Source organism: Monodon monoceros, unplaced genomic scaffold, assembly GCF_005190385.1.
Source record: "Monodon monoceros isolate NGI ecotype Baffin Bay Population unplaced genomic scaffold, NGI_Narwhal_1 Super_Scaffold_3, whole genome shotgun sequence".
In the NCBI taxonomy this organism is placed as follows: domain Eukaryota; kingdom Metazoa; phylum Chordata; class Mammalia; order Artiodactyla; family Monodontidae; genus Monodon; species Monodon monoceros.
In genome coordinates, this window is record NW_021703780.1 from 66,929,841 (window position 1) to 66,950,632 (window position 20,792).

At 54.1% G+C, this 20,792-nt stretch overlaps 2 protein-coding genes across 4 annotated transcripts in view; both read right to left on the bottom strand.

Annotated features, from left to right (window-relative positions):
- Window positions 1–254: 254 nt before the first annotated feature.
- MUSTN1 (musculoskeletal, embryonic nuclear protein 1) lies at window positions 255–1,786 on the bottom strand. Of its 2 annotated transcripts, XM_029243183.1 has the most exons (4): window positions 1,692–1,786; window positions 1,160–1,292; window positions 843–952; window positions 255–302 (listed from the first exon to the last, which is right to left on the bottom strand). In XM_029243183.1, exons 1-3 carry the CDS (start codon window positions 1,698–1,700, stop codon window positions 846–848), a joined length of 249 nt encoding a protein of 82 aa, XP_029099016.1. In that variant the 5' UTR covers window positions 1,701–1,786; the 3' UTR covers window positions 255–302; window positions 843–845. The 2 variants fall into 2 exon arrangements, with proteins under 2 accessions (XP_029099016.1, XP_029099015.1); XM_029243182.1 differs by lacking the exon at window positions 255–302 and having other exon boundaries at window positions 648–952.
- Window positions 1,787–3,089: 1,303 nt separating this feature from the next.
- The window catches only part of LOC114907474 (store-operated calcium entry regulator STIMATE), a 54,735-nt gene continuing 37,032 nt past the window's right edge, over window positions 3,090–20,792 (bottom strand). Inside the window, exons 3-8 of one of the 2 annotated variants that reach the window (XM_029243181.1) lie at window positions 19,617–19,712; window positions 16,066–16,187; window positions 10,888–11,000; window positions 9,773–9,850; window positions 8,874–9,023; window positions 3,090–7,478 (exon numbers count right to left, since the gene is read on the bottom strand). In XM_029243181.1, coding sequence (XP_029099014.1) covers window positions 7,410–7,478; window positions 8,874–9,023; window positions 9,773–9,850; window positions 10,888–11,000; window positions 16,066–16,187; window positions 19,617–19,712 — 628 coding nt within the window. In that variant the 3' untranslated portion in view covers window positions 3,090–7,409. The remainder of the gene's footprint in view (window positions 7,479–8,873; window positions 9,024–9,772; window positions 9,851–10,887; window positions 11,001–16,065; window positions 16,188–19,616; window positions 19,713–20,792) is intronic. The other variant, XM_029243180.1, reaches the window with a different exon arrangement.

Here is a 20,792-nt window from a genome sequence, read left to right on the forward strand (position 1 = left end):
GTCCATGTGCACAGAGACACTGAGGCCTGAAGCAGGAAGAATCGCACATGAGCTGAGAACCTGGTGCTCCATGCCTCAGGCAGAGCTGTGGGAGTGGCAAGGGGGAGGCTTACCCTGTTTGGGAGAGGGGACAGTAGCTCAGGAAGCAGACTGCCACTGGCCAGAGAGGAGCCTCCACCTGGCTTTGTCTTTGAGGGGATGCGAGCTGGCAGGGAGGCAATATGAACAAGGGGGGGGGGGCGCGCTTTGAGGATCCTGAGTCCCTCAGAGCCTTGGGGTCCTTGGAGGCATCTCGATGGCTTCTGTGAAAACCAAGGAAAGGGTGAGCCCCAGGCCCCCACCTGCTTCACTCTGAGCAGTGTGACTATGGCCTGTTTTGCGCAATAGGCTCCCTTGCCTCATACAAGGGGAAACAGGCTCAGAAAAGGAGGAGAGACAGTCTGAAGTCACACAGATCAGCTCCAGGTCTCCACACCCAACGTTCTTTCTAGTACGTGGCAGTGGCCATAATGGCACCTGCATTATCCTCTGGGGCCATCCCAAAAGCTGAGAAGCGTACAGAACATGCCCCACACCTACGTTGCCCACCCCTCCCCTGCATTTAGTGGCCATGGCCAGTGACCAACCAACACCCTCCAAATTCTGGGGCCACTTGGGCATCCTCTTTATTGGTGTTGCCCAGGTGCTGGTGCAGAGTCCCTGGGCTCAGGGGCCAGGGCTGTTGGGGAGGGTGCCAATCCCAGAGGCCGCGGGTGAGAAGCTATGTTCTGGCATAAAAAAAGAGTTCTTGGGAAAGGCTCCTGTGTCTAGGTGTTGCTGACGGTGAGGGGCGTGGTGCGCACTTCTCAGCCAAAGACACTCTTGGCGGGTCCGGCTTTGGGCTTCTCAAAAACAGTCTCGGTGCCAGTCCGGGCGAGGCTGAACACCGATGGGGCGGCAGAACCAGCTTGCTCTGTGGGGAGGATGGGGAGGAGGTGTAGTCAGGGGCACGGCCTGGCTTCCTAGGGAGGAAAGGCCCCTTTTGTGGGGAGCACCCTGCTGAGCTCACAAGCTCTGAACTCTTAGAAAAAGGACCCATGGGACCTCCCCCCCAACCCCATCCTCCCTCCTATTGACACACATCTGCGCCCCTGGAGCCCACTGTCCCAAGAACACTCACCACACTCCTGCATGACCTGGTAGGTCTTGGACTTGATCTCCTGGTTCTTGGTCAGCTTCCCTCGGGCCCCCTTCAGGTCCTCCGCCTTCACAGGGGGGCGCTTCTTCTTGATGGGGGCTTCCTGAGTGCCAGCCTTGGAGAGCCCAGAGCCTCATCTTACAACCCGAGGCCTCGAGGCTGAGAGCCCTTTCCCAGCACTGTGCCTTGGCCGAGACCCCTCTTCCCTGCTCACTTAACTCAAGCCAATTCAAGGCCTCACTCCTCTTCCAGGAAGCCTTTCTGACTATACTTCACAGCCCCATACCCCGAGTCTCTGCCCTCTTCCCACAAACTGGGAGCTCTGGGGCCAAGGCTGTTGTAGCCTCACACCATCCGTGTGCCTGTCTTCCCTGAGCCCCGGTCTTCCAGGGGAGGCAGAGCCTCCTGTGTTTATGCCCAGAGCTCAGCTCAAGACACAGCTGCTAAAGAAGACAGCGTCCACCCTCCACCCCCACCCCCTGGCACGAGCAGGGCCTGTGCTGGGCCCTCCTACCTGGGACATGGTGGGTATGGGGAACTGCTCCCTGGAAGGCAGTGGCTGTGAAAGAGATCTGAGTGGTGCCCAGCCCTCTGGGGCTTATATAGTTGGCTTGCCTGTCCCGGGAAGTCACTCCCCCTCCTCTGACAGCTCCCTGATGATTCAGATCCACACAGCCGCTGGCTTCAGAGTTTATTCTTGGAGATGATGGGGGCTCGCTGAGCACTGCTGCCTAGGGGGCTGCAGTCCTGGTGAAAGCAGACAGCTGGGGAGACCCCGTACCCTTGAGGACAGCTGCTCTCTGGCAGGTGGGAGGTGCTGGGCCTGGCAGAGACTCGCATTTACGAACGTAGGTCCTGTAACGTGTGTGTGGCACTCCGAGCTGTCCATCTGCGATAGTCCATCCCAGCGTGGGGGGTGTCCCGGAGGAAAGAGAGGGCCCTGAGCCAGGGTGGACAGCTCTGAGCTTGTTTTTCTCTCTCTCCTACCCCTTCTCTGGATTCCAGAGGAAAGAGACTTCCCAAACCCACATGGCAGCAGGGCGGACGGCTTCCTGCATCTGCCGCTGGGGAGCATGTGCTCACACCCAGCTCGCTGGGCTCTCACAGTGGACTCAGATCATGGGGGCTACCCCTGGCTCACAGGTACAGAAGCTGCTGCCAAGGGAAGCCTGGGAGCTGCTCCATCTGCATTTTTGCTGATGCCCCTGCCCTCTGTCCAGCTCCCAGTGCAAGTTTAGCAACAGGATGAAGGAGGGAGCAAAGCACCCAGGAAGGGCTGGGAGGAAACCATGCTTTGTGGTAAGGGTACCGGTGAGCAGAAGGCAGGAAACAGCACAGAGCCTCTGACTGAGACGAGGTCACCGAAGGGCACCTGGCCCAAGGACATTTAGGTTGTGAGAGGGTGGGCAAGAGTGAAGCCCACTCAAGGCATGGACAGAGGCACAGGCTCCCTGAAGGTCACTTAGCTCTCCTCTGCTAGTTCCTAACACCCCATCCTTGAAGGGAAGACCCCCGGGGCACAGGGAAGGACTCCAGGCCTGAGGTGAGGGTAGGAGTGGATGTGGGTAGGAGGTCAGGGTCTGCCCCATTGGATGAGACATGCCCAAGCTCCTTGTCAGTTTGTTATGGAGAGTATTTTTATCCTTGAAGGCTCCGGGCAGACAAAACCCAGCCAGGCAGTGATGTCTGGCTGTCTGGAACACCGCTCTGCTGCTGTCAGACCTCAACCCACCCCGATACCCCCTGCCTGGTCCTGGCCCCAGGAGGCCAATGCGAGCCCTGCCAGGCTCCATCTGAGACGAGTGCTGACATGAGGAATGCCTCTGGACGGGCACAGACCCAGGGCTCCAAGCAGGGGCCAAGAGGCACTGAGGGCAGGCCTGGCCTGTGAGGGCACTGCTGCTGGCTCCCAGCGCTTCAGCTTGGCCCCCACAGCCAGCTCTGCCCAGGGGGGGCACCTGCCTTCCAGCCCCGTGGCCTCAGGAACAAGGATGTGGGATGTTCACCCCTCACACTCCATCTCTCCGGCGCCCTTCGCTCCTCGGGGGGCAGGGGGCAGGCAGAGTAGCTTTTACTCGCATAAACAGGGAAGTGGAAATGGCAAGAGTATGTTTGGTTTTTTTCCCCTTGGCAGGTTTTGGCTTCCACATCTGCCATAAGGAGATGTCAGATTCATTCTCACTCTATTTTCTGGGGAGAACCTTCTAACTCACTGGGGACATTTTCTTGACCCCCACTAAGCTGTTTCAACTTCACAGAACACACAACCAACAACCACAAAAGTGATGGTTTCTTTTTTTAAAAAACTGTAATAAGATGTCAAACTTTATTGTAAACCACTTTACAATGTTAAGTACATCGTCTTCCCTTTCATTTCAAAAAATGTGTGAATCGTAACACCACAGATTTAACCACCCGCGCTGGGAGGGCAGTGGAAGTCGGTCATGGTTTGCTTACGTAGGTCTGACTTCTAATAAACTTCATGAAAAGAGAAATCAAATTAAACCAACCCACCCACCCACTCAGGAGCTCAAGGTCCCTCCCCAAGAGCAAAGCCCTTCAGAGCTGCCAATGTTTCACAGGGTAAAACACAGAGCTCTCCACTCCTAGTTGGAAATGTGTGAAACTTCTAAAGGCCAGCCCTGCCCCCTACAAGGTGGCTGCTCTGGCTGACGGCAAGTTCCCAGAGCCGTCTGCATTTGCTTGGCTGCAAAAAGGCCAGTGAATTGCAGTCTGGAGGGCAGAGAGAGCTGCTGACAGCTGCTGCTCCTTCCAGGCTCCTGGGGCAGCCTTCAGATGGGGACTCTGGGCTACAGCCTCCAGGCCCACACTGAAGAGGGGAAGAAATAACCTGAATTTGAGCCTTTATATATTTCCCCTTTAAAGGCATGACAGGTCAACCTAACCCATGACTCCTTGTTGTCAGGAAGAGGCACAGGTTAAAGCTTGAGGCAGGAGGCTACCAGTGTGCCCGAAGGCTAATTGACAGGCCTTCACGTGGCAGGTCTTTGGGCTGAGCAGACCAAGAAGCCACTGCCTGGGATCTCACCGACACCCCTCCTTGCCATTGTCAACAACCCACTGTCAGTGAAAGGAAAAATGGGCAAGAATGATCTCTTCCATTCGGATATGACAGTTCTATCTCATCGGGTTATTTCTATCAGTTACAAGAAACTTGTTCATGGCCTTGACTTACAAGTTTCCATTATGGGTGGCTTGGCTGAGGTCCAGATTTGGACAAATCAGACGGATGGCACACAATACACAGTTGGTGTTCCGTGGTTACCTCTCAAGCACAATGATGCTTGCCATGTGGCAGGTGAAGAGCTGCACCTCATAAGGCACCTTGGAGCAGGTGGTGAGGAAGCTTATCCTAGGGATAAGGCCAAACACATCAGGCCACACCATTTAGGCCCGCACGCTGACAAGGCCCTGTACGATCAGACTCCCTGTTAGACGTCCATGTCCTAGTTAGCCAGCTATACAACTGACGCTCAGAGACTAAAGCCCTTTCAAAACCAGGATACAGGGAGAAACCACTGCTCGCTCGCTACCTCTTTGTCCCCCAAACCCACTGCCCAGCAGGCGCTGGGATGAGCCTTGAGATGAGCAGATCATCTGGGGTCTGTATAACCCAGTTTCCATCCTTCACACCTGTGGCTTCCCCACCCTCGTCCCTGGTTTGGAAACATGAGGGGCTCAAGACTGAAAGTGAAGCTCAGATTCTGGGCTCAGGGAGGTGCAGAAAACAGCTGTGGCCAAAGGTTATTCAAACCAAGACAAAACAGGAGGACAGAGTAAGGCAAGTCAGCGATGCCTGCCACCTACCAGGACCGATGTCAGTCCTGGTCTTCCCAGTGGGGAGCCCCCCACTAACACAGTGGAGGGTAGGAGGGGGGAGGAGCATAAAATGAGAGCAAAGCTAAGGGAGAGTGGAGATGGGCTCCGATCTCACCCTGCTCTCCTCTCCAGCTGCAGGTGCCCAGCGTAACAGAGTCGCCGCCCACTGCAATTCAGGTCCCAGCTCCTCTGGTCCTCTGGACTCCTACAGGACGACAGGCTGAGAAGGCCTCCGCAAGGCTTGTCCCTCCATGACCCACACAGGTGAGACCGTGGGAGGCAGAGGACAGGCCCAGGATGCCTGGTTTAACAGCGTGGCTCACATGCCACAATTCAGACACAATCTGTTTGAGTGACACGTTTTTATGTAGGTTTTTAGGTAGGAACCTAAAAAGAAGGTTCTGGGTGGTGTGGCCTCCCTGCACTGATCTCACTTCCAGCTCGCACCTTAGCCACGCGGTTCTCTATTCCTAAACTTCCATGACTGCCTCTGGGCTGGGACAAAACACTGGGCTGCTGCTCCCACAGCAGGGCAAGTGCCTGGGTCTGCCCATTCCACTGCTGGGCAGCAGACTTCCAAAGACACGGGGCCTATGCCCATGCTGCGGAGTGGGGGCTACAAGCTTTGAAACACCTCGTCCTGCCTGTGGACACAGAGAGCAAGCTCGCTCACCTCCACCCGCTGCTCTGGAGGATGTGAAAAACAGGATCACTTGGCCAGACAGGCGTTCTCTAGAAGACGAGTCGACAACACTAAGCTGACAGGCAAGGCGTAGCCTGAGAGGAAGTTCCCAGAGCTGGGTCCAGAGCCTGGTTCTGAAGGCTGCACCATGGGAGGCGGGGAGACCAAGACTGTGTTTTAAACTTCAGATCTGGAGGCTCTGAAGAGAGGCAGGGAACAAACAGGAGTGGCCTCGGAGTCTCAATTTCTCTGGACACAAAATCCTCTTACGCTCCTTTTTCCAGCATGTTTCAGTAAGACCTCTAACCTGCTGGCAGAAGTGCCAAGGAGCTGGTGGGCCCTGGGCAGAGCCCTTCCTATTCCACCCTCACAGGGCCCTGGATCCACATTTGGACTGGCCACCTCCTGCTCAGGCCTGACCTTTGCAGAACCACCGGGTTTGCTGATTTCAGATGAGGGCCCACCTCCCTTCCTACCGGAATCATTTACCTCATCTGATCGTAGATTACCTAACAATATTCCAAATAAAAAATTCCCGACTTTTTCCACCCACCAGTTCACAACCCACGAAAGGCAAACAAACCCATTTCTTTGGGGATTAAAAAGAGTTTTTAAATACAATAGTATGAAAATATAACTTAAAAATATAAAAGTTAACAGTATACGGAAGACTTAAAAATCTATGTTTTGCCCATGAGTCCCATAGGAAATAAACATATACTCAAAAAACATTAACACTGTGACAGCTCATAAAACCAGCTATAGAAATCAATAGTTACAAAAGCCATTTCGAGTAAGAAAGCGTTGCGGTTCCAACCTGGTCAATGTGTAACTTTTAGCCCCCAAACGTGTTACGTCTTCACATTCCCCCGAGCCTTGGCGAAAGGCTCCACCCACGGTCTGTGTGCACGTGAGTTCTCATTTTCTAGGCCACCCGGCCAGACGCAGGACAGGGCTTCTGGGTCCCTCACAACACCGCTTGGGACGACAACACACAAACAAAACGCCTCGCTTGCATATTTGGTCAGTGTTTGTAGTGCAACTGAGTGGGGACCTCCAGCTGCCACGCCGGGCCAGCGGCCTCCCTCCCTCGGGTCACAGTAGTCTAGGAGTGGGCAGAGACCGTGGGAGGAGTGGAGGTAGAAGAGGGGCAGAGAGAGGAGGGGAGGGAAGACGCAGCGGAGTGACCCTTGGCCAACTGGCGGCTGGCCGGGCCCCGACCCGACCCCAGCTTGAGGACGCGTCATACAGGCAGCCCGAAGCGGTGCTTCTTTTTCTTCGCGGACTTCAGGGGGGTCAGTCTCCGGAGGTCCTCCTCCACATCGGACTCCTCCATCTCGTCATCGGCCGAGATCAGGATCTGAGTGGTGGAGAGGCGTGGCCCTGAGTCACTGCCTGCAGTGCCCTCTTCACCTACCCACCCTGGACCCCAGCACAGAATGCCAGCCTGTCTAGGAGGCCTCAAGTGTCGGGTTTCTTTAGGAGACGGTGATGGGGAGGCCCTCTTTACAGAGTGAGACAAGCTGGCCCACCCCAGACTTTTTTTTACACCACGTGCATCCACGGGCTACTGATACCAGTGCTGAGTCGATACGCCTCCCCTCTGCTCCCGCTTCTCCATCCAACCTCCGGCTGTGACCGAACCCACGTCAGAGCAAACTTAGCCTACGGTCATCCTGGCAAAAAAGCCCAGTCTTCACACATGGAGTCCTAGGTCCTTGAAATTGGTTCAAATACAGCAAAAGCAGACTGAAAAGCCCCGTTCTGAAAGGAAAACACCTGTGGGGCACAACATAAAGCAGGGAGATTTCAGAGTGTCTGCTCTGAGCCAACCTGGTAAACTTCTGAAGACAAACAGAAGCCCTCCGCTCTTCTGAGCCCCCAGAACGATGCAGCCACGCAGCTAGGGCATCCAGGGCAGACACTCGTTCACTGCCCACCTGCCTGGCTCCACAGACCTCAGAGCACCAGGGAAGGACTGGCACAGCACAGGTCAGGATGGAGAGGCCCGAAGCGCACCTATGCAAGGGGAGCTCATTCTCCTCCCCGGCAGGGCGGTCTCACCACCCCTCCCTGTAGGGCTTCCTGCCTCCAGTCTTGGTCCCCTGATCAAACACTCTGGCTCCCTACCTGCTGCACAAGCACATTCCCATTCCTCACCCTGGATCACAAAGCACCTTGCCCAGCTAGCTCTGCCTGTACCTACTTCTTGTCATTCCGTCCTGCCCTCCGGAATATATGCTACTCTGGCCACAGTGAATTTCACATTAGTACCCAAATGCCAAACCACATGACCACAACTGCTCAGGAGCAGCTGCTTCTGCCTGAAACACTGTTTGTCATTCACCTAATGTTCACTGCGCTGTTACAACCCGACAGGCCTCGTGCCAGATTCTAGGGACACCTAGAGAAGAGACGGGCTTCCCCTCTGTCCTCCATCTAGTCAGCTTTCAAAGCTCCCTCCAGGACGCCCCCAAGAGCTAAACCAACTGTTCCAAGTCCTCACAGGGCTTTGTCAACGCCTCAATCTCAGAACTTATCGCAGAGTGCTACGATGGGCTGTGCAGGCTGTCATCTTCCTTGTCCAAAAGTCTGAAGGCCTCAGCCATTTCTGTAGCCCCCATCCCACAGCGCAGTGCAGGTGCAAAGTGGGTGCTGTGGGCTGCCTAGGACACACAACCTCGCCTCCAGGCTCCTATTTATGACCACCAATCTCCCTGAAGTCCAAATATTTGAACTCAGGAAACTTGAAAATACGGGGAGGTAAGGTTCTCCCTGGGAGGTCTGGCTACTCCTACAGAAGTTTCTTGGTGGCTTAGCCAACACTTCCCTTGCTCTTTGGACAGGCAGGGATTCAAACGCCTTGATGCTTAAAGGTCGACGACCAGGCCCACACATCCTTGACAGCTTCCCTGGAACAAGGCAGCTCCTCCCTTTCCTGTCTTTCTCCACTGACAGAGGGGCTACTGGAGGCAAGCCACCCCCAACAGATGCTCCAGCTCCCAGCCCTAGGAAGGCCCACGGGACAGCAGGAGTGGGTCCAGGCTGGATGGGAGCTGTCAGCCTCCTCTCCCTCCCGCTGGCTGGCGCTGTGACTCAGCACTCAAGAGAAGGACAGATGCAAACATGAGACCAGACCCCTCCTGGGTCAGCGGCACGAGGGCTCGGCCCTACCTCAGACTCCGACTCCTCATGGGACGCGGCCCTTCGGTAGCGGACCTTGCTGCCGTTCCTCGAGTCCTGGTTGGCTCCCCTTTCTTCTAGTTTAGCTTTCGTCCTTCCCTTTCTCATGAGGAAATTGTCCACTACCCAAAACATCAGAGCCTGGGGGAAGGAAAGTGCAGGTTACTCCGGGATAAGCCATTTGTGAAACCAAGCTGAGCAGCCCCACACCCATCCTTCTCACCCCTGCTCCAGATCACAGCATCGAGAACCAGGGAAAGGAAAACATCCAGGCCCCCTGCTCTCTCTCTCAGCAGTCTACGAAGAGATTCCCAATCTCTATGTCCCTTCTTCTGTTTCACCCCAAGGGGTTCTGTGGTGGTGACTGATGGGGACAGCCTGCTCCGGGTGCCGCAGCAGTTGGCAGAGTGGGGCCTGAACCAAGGTCTCCGGACTCCTAGTGGGGGCTCCTCCCCTGGGCCGAGCAGTTGGCCGGCACACCTGCCACATCTGTCATCCCCAGGTTCCTTTACCGTTTTCTTTTCTTATTTCTTAATTTCTAGCCAGAGTGCTCATGAGTTCCTCTTGGAGCCCTGCGGTCAGGAATAAACGACGGGGGTGAAATCCTGACGATCTTAATCTTAATCTAGAAGCTGCTGTTACACACAGAGCAGGGAGGGCAAGACAAAGATCCCAGAACCCTTCATTTTGCACAGAGGCCCTGGAGCAGAGATGTGCATGTTGAGGAAGCAATCCTGCTATTTCCAGGTCCGGGGTGGGGATAGGAGGTGGCAAATGCTTGCATGGAGGGACCTGAGGGCTATAAGGTGTTTTCTCCATCAGACTCAGAATTCTGACAGACGCGGGAAGGCAGGGGGCAAACAGGGTAAAAAATGCAACAAGGCACTGACATTGACAAAGAAGGGGACGATCAGCATGACGATGGCCAGCTTCAGGTCTGGGTTTTCAATGGGATTCAACAGGGCCACCTGTAAAGAGAAGCAGACTCAGTGAGGGTGGAGGAGACCCCAGAGAAAGTTTGGGGCAGGGGTGGGGGAGTGGAGGGTTGATGCGGCACTGGAAATCACCCACGAGGCCTTGCGAGGGGGCTTAGCTTAGACACTCCCCCCAGAGCCCTGATGAGAACAGCACCTCACACCCAGGGCCGCACAGCCCCCAGACCTGACAGCTAACAAGGGACTGACGCCCTTGGAGACCACTGGGAGCGGTTAGTGCTTGAGAAGCGAAGCAACGCGGGGATGGGGGACAGGGGTGGGGCGGGAAGCACTTTACGAAGCAGGCACGGGGTGGGGTTGGAGAGTGTGAGGAGAGGAGGAGGTTGGTGGGCGCTCATCACAGCTACTAGCAATGAGGTGCCGACCACTTTCTAGCAGAAACCCTGCACCCCAACCACCTCCTCAAGGGCAACAGCTCCCAAAAGCCTTGGTTTATTTTCTTAAAAAAATAAATGTCAGCCACAAATAAAACCAAAGCAGGCCAAGATCTGAGTTACTTGTCCCCAGAGTCTCTTTGGCTGGTTTCCTGTGGGCAGTGGAAGCTTAACTGCATAGCCCTGGGGCCAGAGGGCAGGGTTAGGAATCATGGGAACCTGTGACCAGCCACACTGCCTGTGGCACCAAAAGGCTCGGTTAAACCACTGGCCAAGAAAGGTGTATGAGGAAGCACCTGCAAACGTAGAGAACACCCGCTGACAACACTTACAGTTAACCGACCACCGTAAGCAAGCCCAGGGTGGGGACTGTATTTTCATGGGCTTTATATATTCCAAGGCTTAATCTAGAGCAGACGTGTATGGCCGAAGTGGAAGGATGCTACGTAAAAAACTGACAAGTTACTGCTCTTGATAGGTAGCCAGGAGCTGCCCCATCAGAACCAATCCAGGTGTATTCATGGAGTTAAAAAAAACAACCACCACCAATTTGGTTTCCCAATAGGGCTGGGGTCGGGGAGTACTGTCCTGCTTAGCGTCTCGAGGAGCTGGTAAAGAAGGGAACAGGAGCCAAACCTTCTTCCACTGAAGTATGAGGAGGACAATGAAGACGACAGATTTTTCAAAAATCATGATCACGATGTAAAGGGCACACTGTCCAACCCAGGCTCCACACTGCAGAGGGTCTCCTGCAGGGAGAGCGGGCTTGGTCACGCGGGGCGCAGACACCAATGCCCCCGCCCCCCCCACTGCCCACAGCTCCTGTGAGCCCTCACACCCCACCCCACCCCAGAGCTCCTGAATGAGCCCTCCAGAGCACCAAGAACCAGCTCGGCCGAACAAACAAATGTGGGTGTTTTAAACAAAATCAGAGAATTCCTAATTTGGAGATACCAAAGTGGCCTTTCTTCCAAGACAGCCCAAGATATAATTACAAAGCACTAAAGTTAGTAAGTGCCCATTGCTGGAGCTCAGAAAAGCTGGCTCTTTTTGTCCACTGGCAGCAGAGGCTGTGTTAAGCAAGACTGCTATTATTATCTGTTGTTGATTTTTCCAGTGGCTGTAGTGCTACCCATCCTTTCCCCCGTCCGTGAGCGGGCTGAGGGTTTGAATCATGAAGGCAGCAAATGACCTCTCTGTTTGCCTCCTACCCCTGGCCCACTCTCCCGGCCATTCCTGCTGCCCTCAGCCCTGAAAGCAGAAACCTGACTCTGGGGAAATTCAGATTCTGTCTAGGGGGGCACCCCAAAACACCTTGGGCTGGGGACATGGAAGAAAAGAGAGGAGCCTCCAAGGTGAGGAGGTGCTGTGACAAAGGTCCGTCTGTGATCCCATTGGTCACTGTGCTTGAGAAACAGCACAGGAATCACAGGAATCCAACAGTCCGTACTGGGGGACACTCAGTGCCTCCAGAAAGTTTCAAAAGGGACTTGATGAAGGGTGGAGGACCCCTCCAGGGAACATCCTACAACCTCAGTGACAGGCAGAACCCAAGGGATGGGTGAGTCCCTGGGAACCACAAACGCCTCCAGAGCGAGAGACCCAGGGGAGAGTGGGGGGGGGGGGACGCCGCCAGGGGCCACTCTGGAAGCCCTGCCGGAGCTGTGTGACCACGTTGGCCTGGAGAGGGCTAGAGAGTAACGCTGCAGGGGAGACAAAGGCCCCAATCCAGGCTGTGAGGAGAATCTGGCCTCCAGAGGAACATCCAGCTTCTCATTCGATTCTGCAGTTTCTGCAGCAATCCCTGTCCAGCATGGGTGCTGGAGGCCCGCAGCCTTGCCAGCTGTATGTGGTGGAAACCCAGTGGACACCTTCCAGCAGCCGTAATGGACACAACCTCAGGCCGTTCCCTTTTCTGGAAAACCTCTGGAGAAGTGCACAGAAAACATGCAGAAAGACGTCACTGCCTCTTCTGCGGTGTCCTATTTACTTTCACATTTGAGCCAAAAAGCCATTTCAGAAGTGCAATCTCTCCTAAGTAGATTTTTAATGGAGTTTTGTAATCCTTTCGGTAAACTACCTGATGTTATTGAGGAAAGTTCTCAAGAACAGCAGCTGAAAATACTTGTTAAAAACTGTTAAGTGAAACGGGGGTCAGACAGAAGCACTTGGTAGGATTGGGACTGAATCCCAATCTAGTCTGAATTGGGACTAGTGTGTTTAAAAGTCAACACAACGAGTTAACATTTAATATCAAAAGAAAGTATACTTGCTCAGAGCATGCTCACTTCATTTGCTCCAAGTTTTAAGTGGCCGACAGAAAAAGAAGATGCTTTTCCTTCTCAGGGGGCCTCACACTGCCCCCTGAATTCCACTGCTCTGAGTTTCAGAGCCACAACTTAAGAGGCAGCTGCCTCTGTTTTTCATGTAGATGCTTGAGTAAGAAAGTCTAAAAACACGGTGAGGACTTCCCAGGTGGCGCAGTGGTTAAGAATCTGCCTGCCAACGCAGGGGACACGGATTCGAGCCCTGGTCCAGGAAGATCCCACAAGCCACGGAGCAACTAAGCCCGTGCACCACAACTACTGAGCCTGTGCGCCACAACTACTGAAGCCCACGTGCCTAGAACCCATGCTCCGCAACAAGAGAAGCCTCCACAACGAGAAGCCCGTGCACCACAACGAAGAGTAGCCCCCACTCGCCGCAACTAGAGAAAGCCCATGCACAGCAACGAAGACCCAAGGCAGCCAAAAACAAATAAATAAATAAATAAACAAATATAAATAAATACATGGTGGAAAAAAAAGTAAAAAGTCACATGTGACCCCACTCTCACACACCGTTTCCTCCAAGCATCCAGCCCTCGTAGCCACAGCTGGAGTGAGCGCACATGGGCTGGTTTTTCTGGTTTGTTTCATTTGAGAGTCTGTCCACAGCCTCGTCTTTTAAGGACAGACAAGCCAGGCATTCTCGCGTGCTCTGCTTTTTACCACACTGGACACACTGAGGTACGTGGGCGTTTGTTTTTGTTGGATTATTTCCTCAGGATAAATCACAGGGATGGATGGGACCAAAAGGACGGAACACGTCTGTAGAGAGGCCTCTGGAGGGAGCACAGGGACAGCGGCGGGCAGCAAAGCCCGCACACCACTGGTGCCCAAAGGACAGAGACCTCGTTTTCAGGGCTTCTGCCTAAGGAAGAGCAGCCTCGTCTTCAGACTGCAGACACCACGTACTCCCTGGACCCTGTCTCGCTCCTCAGGGCTGTGTGGTCTATTCCCCACGGCCCATGTTCTTGTTAGCAAGTTCACCTTCTCTTCTAGGGACCATGGAAACACCTAGAAAACAAGCCCCTTTTCTTCTCTCACCTGAGAAGAGAGCTCTGTGGCCTACCTGGAACTACTGCCTCAAGTGGATGGGCCGGTTAACAGGTGCAATAGGTAGAATAATGTCCACAACCTAATCCCCAGAACCCGTGACTATGGAGCTACTGTGGCAGAGACTCAAGGCTGCAAGTGGATTAAGGCTGCTGATCAGCTGACTAAGAGAGAGCATCCTGGCCTATCCAGGTGGGCCCAATGTAATCACAAGGGCACTTTAGAGTGGAAGGAGGTGGGGGAAGGTCAGAGCGATATGATATGAGAGGAAGTCAACCTGCATCTGCTGGCCCTGAAAATGGAGGAAGGGGCCACGAGCCAAGGAATGTAGGTAGCCTCCAGAATGTGGAAAAGGCAAGGAAACCGATTCTCCCCTTAGAGACACCAGAAGGAACCAGTCCTGCTGACACCCTGGTTTTAGTCCATGAGACCCATGTAGGACTTCTGAACTACAGACAGTAAGATAATAAATTTGTGTTGTTTTAAGCCACTAGTTTTGTGGTAATTTGTTTTAGCCACAAGAAAAAATAATAGAAATTGACAGAAATAGAAACTAGGTAACTGACATCCACCATCCTTCCTCAGCCTGGGGAGGGAGGACCCAGACGGTCCTCGATAAACGGCAGCTTCACATGGAAACACCCTGGCTTGAAGACTCTGGTTCCCAAAGGCAGGGGTGGGATGACACAAGGGCAGGGGCTGAGGCAGGCTAAGTGGGTGGAGGAGGGTGGCATGGAAACAAGAGGTTTAAACAACCACTGCCTTCTTTCTTTCAATCTCTCTTAAGGATGCAAACAAAACACACTGGGAATAGGTGGTACCATAATGTCCAGCGTATCAGGACCAGACTTGGCCTCCACTCCCAGGTCACTGAGCGGCATGACTGGCTATGAGTGGCTCTCTCGCAGCACCGCTCAGCTACAGTTGAGTCAAGAGCCCTGCCTTCCGGAAGGGATCTTAACAGCAAAGAAGAAGCTATGAGCACTGCTCTTGGAGATGGTGGAAGGATTGCATATCTCAGTGTAGTAGCCAAGAGGCCCTCCAAGCTGTGCACTGTCTGGGTGAGCTTCCTGTGTCACTCAACCCCTGTGGATGCCTATCCTATAAATGAGGATGATGTTGCTTTGGTCCATGTGCGCTGTGGTCCATTTCCATCCTCCAAGTTGAGGAGTCAGTGACTTGGAGCTTCTCTGCAGCCTTCCCTGGAGACACAGGGGCGCACGCTGTGTGTCGGACACTATCTTAAGTCAGTGACTCATCAGGCATCAAGTAACAAGGCTAAGAAAAGCCCTTCCCTGAGCTCATCTCCCGTCAATGGAGACAAACAATTACTTAAGATTTCTAGAAATACCCAAGGCACTCACAGCCAGCTCCACGAACCGGCTCCCCTTTTAAATGTCAGTCCCTTGTGAGTCTTCAGCCATGTAGGAGTGAGCGGCCATTGGGCCCAGAGCCATGAGCTCTTTGGGAGGTGTGACCAGGAAAGGAGAGTGGGATCCAGAATCCCACGGTCATTCCATCACAGAATCCCTCCTTCTTGTCCCACGTGCCCCTCTCATGGCAAAGGCTCCACTGATGCTGTTCCCATGAACGGGAGCTCCTGGCTCCAGACAGCAAGGCCTGTTGTGAAGGTGGGAGACAGCTAAATCCCCAGAGCGGGGCAAGGCCAAAAGAAGCCCCTCTCACCAGCAGACCCGTTGAGGGCACATCGAGCTGTTTCTCTGGGGGTACCAAGTAAAAGGCACTGCATTTGTGCCCGGAGCCAGCATGAAGGCAGCTTCCTACCCAGGCTGTATCCCATGGGGTATGACAAGATGGAGTGGGTCAAAGCTGGGCCAGCATCCCCAGGTCACCTGTTTCAAGCTGTGTCTCTGTGAGTTGAGGATTCACCTGGTGTCCCTGGTGACCGTACATGCCAGATGCTGGGGGGGGGGGCCAGCCCACGGTCAGCAAGGTGACTTGGCCCCAGGGTGGGGGGATGGACACTCCAGTCCTGACCTTGTGAGCCCCAGTAGTGGAATGGCCCAGTGACAGGACAAGCACAGACATGCAGCAAAAAGAGGGGCAACTCCCAAACTGAGAGCCGCCTCCCATCTCTCTAGTGAGGTGGGCAGGTGGTATGAGCCTGGTGGGAACTGTGGCAGAGCGAGGTGGCCTTATAGCCCTGCAGGTGAGGGCTGTGCCCCTCCCTGCCTCTAGGGTGTCTCCTGTCTCCTAGAAGCCTAGGCAGCGAAGCAGGCACCCACCTGCCTCGGGCATGTGGCAGGAGGTTGGAGCTCAGGCTCCAGAACAAGCCTCTCCACCACACAGAGGACACAGCCACCAGCTCTTGGACCTTCTCCGAACCCACTGGCCTGGAGGGCCGTACGGGGCAAGGAGCAGAGCCCCCTCCAGGAAGCCCCCTCCACAGCCCTGTCTAGCGTCCGTGGTACGTTACCATATTCGCCAAAACGCAGGGACTCCCACTGCTGCCACTCCACCAAGACGCTGACGGCGCGCACGCCCATGTAGATGAGCAGCATGCCCACGGTGGCGTCCAGGAGGAAGTTGATGAGGTACCTGTGAGAAGAGGGCACAGTGGCACCATCAGGAAACACCACCCAGGGAGCTGGGCCCACGTGCTTCCAGGACCAAGGTCAAGGCTGGGGACCCAGCACTGTTTGGTCCTGTTCTGGGAGGTTGGAGCCTCCGGTGCGCCTGTGCAAGAGGCTGCAGGGCTCACCTCCGGGAGCCCAGGAAGGCCTCACGCCCCGGAACAGTGCACTGCTCAAAGTGGATGGAGGAGCGACCAAGAAACTCAAAAGCCCTCAAGTGTTCCTGCCAAACGAAGACTGGGACAGAGTGCCTGGAAGCAGCCAAGGAGGCCGGTAGCAAAACAGAACTTAATCGATAAAAATAATTTGTGCCATAACTGTTCACTCCCTGGAGGCCCAGCCCTCCCAAGGCCCCGAGACAGTGCTGCTGCAGCAGAGCAGTTCAGGAAATGGCCCCCGGGGTTTGCTAGACCGAAGAGGGCAGGGCCACGTGGCCCCTGCTCATCCCTGTGCTTCAGAGCCTGCCATGGAAGCAAGCGCAAGTAAATATTTCTAAAGAGAGAGCTTAACCCCCCATGGAAAAGGCAAGATGATGGAGGAAGGAGAGGAGGGTCAGAAGAGCATGCCCACCCTGACCTCTCGTTCTTGTGGGGTCTGTTTTCATCTGTCCGACACACACTCCTTCCCTCACCAAGGAAAGGCCCCTGGCTCAATGGCCTTCCCTCGAGGGCCCTGAACACAGGCTGCAGCTCTCCAGACAAAGCAGGAGACAAGCAGTCACCGGGTCAGGTGCTAGCCCTCTAGATGCCACATGGCTAGGAAACCCCCCTAGGGAAGCTCTGGATACCACAGACCAACTGTGGCACTGCTGAGCTGCTCAGGCTTGAGACATTTTATGCAGGCCCATGGCCCCAGCCCCAAGGCCCAGCCTCAGCGGCCTCAGTGACATGCACAGCACTCTGAAACCTGAGGGAGCATGTGCTGAGGGGGGAAGGGGGCGGTTGCCAGTGCCCTGGAGTGGTGAGAAGACCAGAGGGAGGGGACGGCCTTTTCTTCCTGCCTGCCCTTCCTCTTTAAGATCACAAGGGGTCACTCTCAGACCACAGACCAGAGAAGGCATAGCGACTGCTTCCCAGGCAGTTTCTCCAAGTTCACAGCTGAGCTCTGGCCCTAGGCTAAAGCTGCTCTCAGATGCTTAAACTGCATTGGTTTCAAGTGGTTCTGACATCTGGGACCCATCCTGAAAATATCAAGAGAACCTGATACACATGCATGCATTAGTTCATTCATCCCTCACCAAACACTGATTCGAGTCTACTGTGTGCCAGGCCTTAGGAATAAAGACAGAAAGCTCTAGACTCTATACTCAACACAGGTGAGACTGGCAGCCAACAGGGTATCCTGTGGGTCCTGGAGCCAGACTGGCTGGGATCAAATCCCCGCTCCATCACTCTTGAGCTGTGTGAACTCAATTAAGTTATATAAATCTCTCTCTGCCTCAGTTCTCTAACTGTAAATGAGGATAATCCAAGTATCTATATTGCAGGGCTGTTATGAGGATCAAACGAGTCAACATACGTGAACAGTGCCTGCCACGTATTAAGTGCTACACAAATGTGCTGTTAGAATCATAGCCCCTCGGATGTCACAAAAGCCAAACTGCCACCCAGAGCAGTATCCCCAGCACGGGGCACCCCTGCAGCCACAGGAAGTTGTTCACCCTCCTCTGTTTGTACACTTCTCCTCTCCCTGAATTGACTGACTTCCCTTCTAGGTCTGTAGAGTACCAAGATGCCCCAGGTCCAGCCCAACCCTTCCCCCACTTGTAAAAAGTCACAGGGCTATTCACGGATGATGGGGCTGGAATGAATCCTGCTGCAGCACTTGCTCTTCCACAGGCCAGGACCTCTCCACTCTGTGGGGAAAGGCCTGCTCTGCCTGCCTAGTCTCCCTCCAACAGCTCTTCAACCGACTGCTGGAGCTCACCTGTCTTTCCTATGTTTTAACGACAATATCCTCTGATCGAGCTATTAACATCTTCATTGGCAAGTGCCTCTATGACTTCCAACGTTGCATGTACTCATCATCTCATGAAACCTTCATGGTGATCCTGGGGATCTGGATGAGGAAACAGAGGCTCAGGAAGTTGAGCTGCCTTCCCGCTGATTGGCCTCCCATTCAAGGGCTCTTTTCACCACACCTAACTCCATTTTGGGCCTTTTCTCCTCTGGCTAAGCACTCGAGATCTGTCAGCAGTCCCCTCTCCATCCCAGCTGTGATTCAGTTTGTCAAAGTCCACCAGCGACCAAGGCGGCACCAGGAGACAGGGTTCCTCACCCCAGTGCCTCCAGGGTGAGCAGCTGGCTCTCAGCATATCCTGGCCAACCAAGAAAATCCACCAGAGGATGACACAAGCTTGCCGCTGGGCTCAAGGGTTAGAAGGACAAGGCCCTTTCCTAACCAACTCCCCTATGGGAGGATCGTCCTTCCGGCCCCCTGCTGTGGGACTACACCCTAACAGATTACAACCTATCCAGGTCTTAAGGTAAAAAACCCTGGGGAGGGAAGACTTTACAACCTCCTTCTGAATCGGGACCTGAACTAAATCTCAAAATTACACACTGTCACCAAACAAGAGAAGCTTAAAGGAATCTTCCAGTCCAAATGGTCTTATATATACACTGAACCTCTTGGCAAGGGACTCACCAGCCCTCCAACCCACTCTCCCTCAGAGGCACGGCAGGGCTGGGGGGCATTCCAGGCAGAGGGCAGTGCAAGCAAAGGCAGAGAAGCAGGAGACAGCTGGTGGGGTTGAGGGCCACCAGGAGCAGCCCAGCATGGCTGGGGCACTAAGTTTGAGCGAGGAAGGCAGCAGATGGAGCCAGGATAGGGAAGGGGAGCATCCTCTTCTACTCCATCTGCTAAGAGTGGCACTGTTCGGGTGCTGTCCGCAAGGAGGACAGGTATCATGGGCCAACTGGGGTTTTAGGCAGACAGCTTTGGGGGCTGTGTGGAAGGCACACTGACTGCACTGACAAGGCAGAACCACCCATGGTCTTCAGGTCAAAGAGGTCAATGTTGGTCAATAAATGGTCAACAATGGCTTTGACCCTGAATGGCTGACACCACAGAGAAGCCCCTATGTGTACTGCTCCAGCACAGACACTCCTTCGGGGCATTATGCTGCTTTGCCAGGGGCTGCTTGGAAACTGGGAGACATAAGGGCACTAGAAGGCCAAGGGACAGAACTTAGGTTGATTAGCAGAAAGCCAGAGCACAGGGCAACTGTCACTGGGCAAAACCTTAACACCCAGCACGCACACAACAATCTCTCAGATGAGCACAGAGACGAAGGGGAGTTGCCCCCTCCCCAAGCTAGAGGGAACATGACTGGCAGCAGAAAGCAAGGCATGGAGGGGCAGGTGATGTTTGCACTCAACTATGGGCCACTTACAGTGAACAAGGGTCCTCTTCAGTGAGATCTGCTAGGTATACATTTGCAAAGTGGATGAACAGCATTCCTATGGCTTGTTTGGAAGTGTCTAAAAACCTGTACAAAATAGAATCAGCACTTGTTATCACTCTGACAGGAGGGTAATAACCAATTTGGGGAAAATGATAAGTCTGAAACATAAAAAAAAAAGAAAAAAGCCACTGGGGAGACCCCAAACTTCCAGTTACTAGTCACCTCTTCCTGGGACGTTGGGACTAACTCAGGCTTGGCGTTTCAGCCCCCTTTCAAAACAGTAACACTGCATCCCTGAAAGGCCACTGATTAATAACACAGATTTAAACACACGAAACACGTTTAAAATGTGTGTTTTCACTTTTTCTTTTCTTTTTTTTTTTTTTTTGCGCGGTACGCGGGCCTCTCACTGTTGTGGCCTCTCCCGTTGTGGAGCACAGGCTCCGGACGCGCAGGCCCAGCGGCCATGGCTCACAGGCCCAGCCGCTCCGCGGCATGTGGGATCTTCCTGGACCGGGGCACGAACCCGTGTCCCCTGCATCGGCAGGCGGACTCTCAACCACTGTGCCACCAGGGAAGCCCTCACTTTTTCCTTTTTGTTACTTCAAAACAAAATGCTTGAACACAGCTTTGGATGGGGTCTGAGGTGCCTCTACTTTAAAGAGCTCCCAACCGACTTCACACACAAGCTGAATGATGTGCAAGCTTAACGAGACTTGCACTCATCCAGCACTGCCTCTGGAACCCTAAACAACCTTCAGCTGCTGCCGCTTAAACAACGGGCTCGTTTGGGGCAGACAAACTTTTCAGTAAAGGGTCTGAGAGTAGATATTTTAGGCTGCGGGCCATCGTCCTCTGCAGCAACTACGCCCTCTGCTGCTGCACTGTAAGAGCGGCCAGTCACTAGCAGCCCGCTGACACCTTATTTATGGAGACAGACGGCAGTCAGATTGGGCCTGTGGGCTACAGCTTGCCAGCCCTTGGACTAGAGGACAGGAGTTTCAGAAAAGAAAAAACAAAGTTGGTAGTCTCTGGGACAGGTGGCAGGAGCACTGTGGAGATAACGTGGGCCCTCAGTTTCTCCTCGGCCATGAACACCTGGGGACCACTCACAGTCTGCGGTCGAGGAACCTTTGGATTGTGGTCGCCTCTCTTGGCCTCCCA